Source organism: Durio zibethinus, chromosome 15 (assembly GCF_047325235.1).
Source record: "Durio zibethinus cultivar Kanyao isolate XHJ-2024 chromosome 15, ASM4732523v1, whole genome shotgun sequence".
In the NCBI taxonomy this organism is placed as follows: Eukaryota; Viridiplantae; Streptophyta; class Magnoliopsida; order Malvales; family Malvaceae; genus Durio; species Durio zibethinus.
This window is the reverse complement of record NC_143176.1, coordinates 3,284,487-3,289,962: the sequence shown is the minus strand read 5'-3', so window position 1 is coordinate 3,289,962 and position 5,476 is coordinate 3,284,487. Positions and strand designations below refer to the sequence as shown.

Below are 5,476 nucleotides of genomic sequence, written 5' to 3'. Positions count from 1 at the left end.
CTTAGACCCCTCATTAAATAATTTCTAGAGAACGTCCAAACATGTCTTTACCAAAAAATTTCTAGAGAATGTCCAAACATATCTAAAAAGCAATTAAAGTTGTGAGCTGATGTTTTTCTTTGAAGTATGAATATGTTTCATTCTCCCCTTTGCATAGATACCAATCATCGTGTAAATGAAAGAATTTTTAGCTTATTTATTCATTTTGGATCCTTCAAATTATATATTTAGCATTGCTTTAATCATTGGTAGCTGTAATAAACAGTAAGTGCTTGGAGGACAGTTGGGTTACTACATTGACATCCTTACCTGCTCCACTTGGAACCTTACAGCAACTCTCAGGCTTATCCAACAGCTCATAATTCCAACAATTCAAAGCCTCTGCCATGGTGTAACTTTGATTGAAAATATCAGGAGGCCACAATGTGTGCAGAACTTGATTCCTCCTAGGTACAGGAAACAAGCACTACTCGCAGTTCCAGCTGAAAGCATGTATCGTTATCAGCACACCTGGTATTCAGTGTCAGATTCAGGTAGATCAATTCTTAGAGCTCGGTTTGGTTTAGCTCGAGACCTCCTATCAGATGATGACTTCTGGGAAGTATTGCACCGAAGATATCATGACTTGTACAACCATGCTGTGGAGCTGCAAGCTCCACCAGAAACTAATCCAGATGAACCAGATAATTCTGTATCCAACAATGTTGAAAGTGATTTACTAGCCAAGCACGTTTTATGATGGAAATGTAAAGCGAACATGAATGTAAGTCCAGTGATAACTTGAATCTAATTATGCAAAAAAGGCAAAAGCAAAATTTTGGACGCTTTTTCCTTACTTTTTGCCTCAAATCACCATGTGAAAGTGGGACCAATTATCACAAGAATATGATCACATGCATAATTAGGATGTGGTTAGATGGAATGTGATTTGCAACTATGAAAAAGCTGAAATCAGTAGAAGGAAGACATGTTATACAAGGAAAGGTTCATATTTACTAACAGCAGTTGCAATGGAACAAAGCTAGTAACAGTACAAGTCATGATTTCCCACCTCATCCAAAGCAAAGGAAAACCCCACATTACATGATACATTATTACACCACTATCAGTATTAGTCTCCAGTCTCCACCCTAAAATCTAAAGTCACATGTGCGTCTTCCTTTGAACAGAGGATTAGAAGCTTAGAAAAAAGCCCTACTTCCATAGAACACCCGAGGGGTGTTTTTTGATGCCTGTATTTTCTGATCAGTAGTACTTGAATTATCTGGTTTGGTTGGTCCACTGTCAATGTCCAGAGGCAGTTTCATCTTAGCCAATGATTCAGTAAATTGCTGCATGCTTTTCATGTACATGTCCACAATCTCCTGTTGCACCACCTTCTGCTCAGGCTCAATATTGACAGAAACAACAGGTTTTGCAATGGAATCGCTTTGTGCCCCAGAGGAAGCACTATCACCATCTCCAATATCCACAGTTTTATCTTTTGGGGATGAATTGTGTTCCTGATGAGAAGTTTTAAAAGCAGCTGGACCATCAGACGACTCGGAGCTTGCAGCAGCTGATGGAGATGAAACCCCATTAGTTGATAAACTGCTTGGAGGAGAATCAAGCTTGGGGACTTGGATGGAATTGACTGCAGCAGTTGAGAAGCTTTCCACTAAATGAACATCCATGTTCGAACTAAGTTGATTCTCAGCATCAGAAGTGACCAAACTTTCAGAGTCCAAATTAGAACACGAGATCCCAAAATACTCAGAAACCATCATCTGGTTCTCATTCACAATTTTTGGATCCGGAAACTCAATCTTTTCTAACTCGCACTCACTTGTCTCTGAATCCTTCAGAGTCTCATCGGCAACAATATCTGTGGGCATTGCAGGAATAGCCATTACTTCAGGAGAGGATCCAGCATATGCAAGAGATAATTGAACAAAACCAGCAGGTGAATGGAACAGATCAGTTGAAGAAAGAGAGAATTCTTTCTCTAATTTCCCATTCTTGAGAAGTACTTCAGACAGCGGCACCAATGCAAACCCCAGCAACTGGTCTTCAAGATAATTCCTTACTCTACTCATCATGAATATCTCGATTTTGAGAGAGGAATCAACATTTCGAACATTGATGCGAAGATTTTCATTGAACACTGGATTCCTCCCACCACCATTGATGATCTTGGTGGAGACTGTGCTTTCAGGATCACTGGTGAGGCAAAGCTTAGCATAGACATCCTGCTTGTGGTAAATGCAGATGTTCTGGATGTCTCTCGCCTGATGGACATAAACCTCAAGAACACCAATGGAATTCTCTTGGTTCGCCACAACAGCTTCCTTTCTGTTAACCTCAGATCCATTTGATGAGCCATCAGAGTTCCTAGAGAAAAAGTCTGATTTCTGCTTCTCAGGCTCAGCATCAACAGAGTTCTTGAATGGTGAGACAACTGATTGTGGGGAATCCATGATAACACCAAGAAAAATGAACCTGGCAAAGCAAAAGAAAGTACCTTGTTGAAATATCAAGTCACGCAAAAATCAAAAGTTAGGATAGTAAAATTTTCCCCAAACGAATTCCAAGAACAAAAAACTTCCAAATTTAGCCAAATAGAACTCAAGGCAGACAGAAACTATTCCAAATCATACACCACAATTCGTCGAGCAAAACCCTGGTACATGAAAAATTGAAATCGAAGCCAATATTTAACCCAAGCCACAAACCTAAACCCTTTCCTGAGCTTAAACAAGACTAAAGCTAAACCCTAAGACAGCCTACAATTAAGAAACAAAAATTCTTCAATATTAAAACCAAGAAACCAACAAGGCAACAACCCCTAAAGCTGAACCCTTTCACTGAACAACTTCAAAAGCAGACCCTGACTCAGTCTCAGAATAGCCAACAAAACCCAGAATTTAAAACCCAACCGTCAGCTTGGACTGAAACAAATCAGAGAATTCTCTTAATACCCAGAAACCAATAACCCATCAAAAGTTGAAAATTTTAAGTGAGATAGTTTCAAAACTCCTGATACTTCCAACTTAATATAGAGCAAAGACCCATTAACGGTTAAGCCCGGATTCCAATAAAGGAGCGAGCTTTCACGAAAACCGGAATCCAAGGAAGACTAAAAACAGGAAAAAAGCAAAAGAAACAAAATCCCAAAGAAAATTCCCAACTTTGCTCTTAACTTAAACAATTCAAAGCAAAAAAAAACAAAAGAGAAGAAAATATGAATTATATTCACCTTGGGCACGGCTTTATGACCTCAAAGTCAAAAACAAAAAACAAAAAGAACAGATATTTTTGTTGGAATCTGTGGCTCTAATCCAAGATCCGGACACAACCAAGTTCCAAAATCGAGTTGGTTTTTGGGAGTTCCTAACAAGTGAACTGGTCGTACAAGGAAGACAGACAGTGTTACAATAAAAAAAGAAAAGGAAAAAGATGGACAAACAAAGAATAAAATATTATAACAACAAAAACATCAAGAAAATGAAAACTGAAGAGAAAAAAACAGAGGATTCTGAGGGGCGTGTGGATAAACTTGTCGAAGAGAAAGCGTAGCGAAGGCTGTTGGGTCAGTATGTCATGGATTTTTCTCTTTCCTTATCTAACTTTAATGATTACAAAGACATGGGAAAATTGATTACAACTTTATACTATTTCATGTTACTGTTATTACCTCAAGTGTGTAGTGTCAGAGACAAGTCATGTGCTTCCACAATTTTAAAGTTTGTAATTATTATAGAATCGAATTTCTCAAAAGTTTTCCTTTGATCATAAAACTAAACTATAAATTCAACAAATCCCATTAAAATCCATCACATCAATAATATCAACACTTTGATATTATTATAAATGCTAATAACAAATTCTAAACAATTCAACATGAATTTTTTTAATTTGAAGTAAATAAATTTTTTAATGTTTTAAATTAAAATAAATATATCATATCTAATAACTTATAAAATTATATATTTAATATGATCTTAATTAAAAATCATTAATTAAATTAAAATTCAAAATTACTCATGTAAAAGAAATGATATTACCAATTAAATCAATTTTTGTTGATTAAAATTTTTTACCTAAAAATGAAATCAAAATGAAATGTAAAAGGATTAACTGTTATATTATTTTAACAATCATATTATATTTTGGAAAACGAAATATAAAAACAAATTAAAAAATCACATATAAATATGAAAACATAAGCCATTTGGCTTTTGGAGATGTATTTGATCATATGAGTAAATTCTATTGAATTATCTAAAATATAGTAATAATTTATCAGTGATGGGCAAATGAATTTTTTTATTATTTTTCTTTGAAGAGGACATGGGACGCCGGCTCATGCGGTGAGGATTGGCAGTGGGAGGCCAATGAGAAGGAAAATTTGTGGGGTATCTGAAGCGAGTGGGGGACATTTGGAGGGAAAGAGGGAAATCAGTCATGTTAGCTATCACTGTTTCAACTGTGTAGCCTGTCATTTCTGTCTCTGCCTGCTCTTTTTACTATTTGGCTTGCCCTTTTTTTTTTTTTACACTTTGCTTTTAACGGTTCAAACTTTGGAATTCTTCGTATTCACTTTTTTTCTTAGAGAGATAATAATTAGATTTTGATTGGATTTTATCTAATTTTTTGGATATTAGATAATGTTATAAATTTTTTAATTTTAATTTGATTTTATTTGAATTGAATTAAATTTTATTAGTTTAGTTTAATTTATTGATTTTTAAATTTTAAATTTTAAATTTTTATATATTATTTTGATATAAAATTTTAATATATTTAAATAGATTTTGATATAAAATTATTATTTTTATTTTATAAAAATTTAAAATATATAAAAAAACTAAAAAGTAATAATTCAATTTGATTTATTTTGTTTATTTTTCATCTTTTAATATAAATTTAATATTTATATTTAATATTTAAATTTAATCTAAATCAAATAAAAAATAAATTAAAACCAAATCAAACATTATTATTTTGAACCAATTTTTTATTTTTAAAATTTTTTTACCTCTAATTTTTTTATTCGTTTCATATATTTAAGTGGTTGTTTTAAATTTAACAAAAAAAAAAAAAAAAACACATTGTCAATGACAGTTGATGCAAATGATTAAAATTTAATATCTGAATATAAAATATTTAGGTTAAAATTTTTACAAACTTTTATTAATAGATAATTTATAAATTTAAAATATCTAAAAAAATTTATAAATCTCTTTATGATTTATTTGTCAATTTATTTTGATATAATAACTTTTCGAGTTTTTAAATTTATTTTGAAAAAAAAAAAAACATCAAAGCACATCAAAGAAGTAATTAAATACAAGCTCATAAGGAAAGTTAAAAATACCCAAAATTGATGAGTTTCAACTCGATCCGATCTTTTAGGATTTTTTTTTTTTTTTGAAAATTGAGTATCGAGTCAGATAGGGTCGGGTGACATAAAAATTTTTTTAATTATTTATTTAAT

The 5,476-nt window shown here is 32.6% G+C and overlaps 1 protein-coding gene across 1 annotated transcript; it reads right to left on the bottom strand.

Annotated features, from left to right (window-relative positions):
• Nucleotides 1–970: 970 nt before the first annotated feature.
• LOC111301558 (uncharacterized) lies at nucleotides 971–3,626 on the bottom strand. The gene is made up of 2 exons (XM_022897328.2): nucleotides 3,236–3,626; nucleotides 971–2,478 (listed from the first exon to the last, which is right to left on the bottom strand). The coding sequence occupies exon 2, from the start codon at nucleotides 2,454–2,456 to the stop codon at nucleotides 1,182–1,184; it is 1,275 nt and encodes a 424-aa protein (XP_022753063.2). The 5' UTR covers nucleotides 2,457–2,478; nucleotides 3,236–3,626; the 3' UTR covers nucleotides 971–1,181.
• Nucleotides 3,627–5,476: the final 1,850 nt, after the last annotated feature.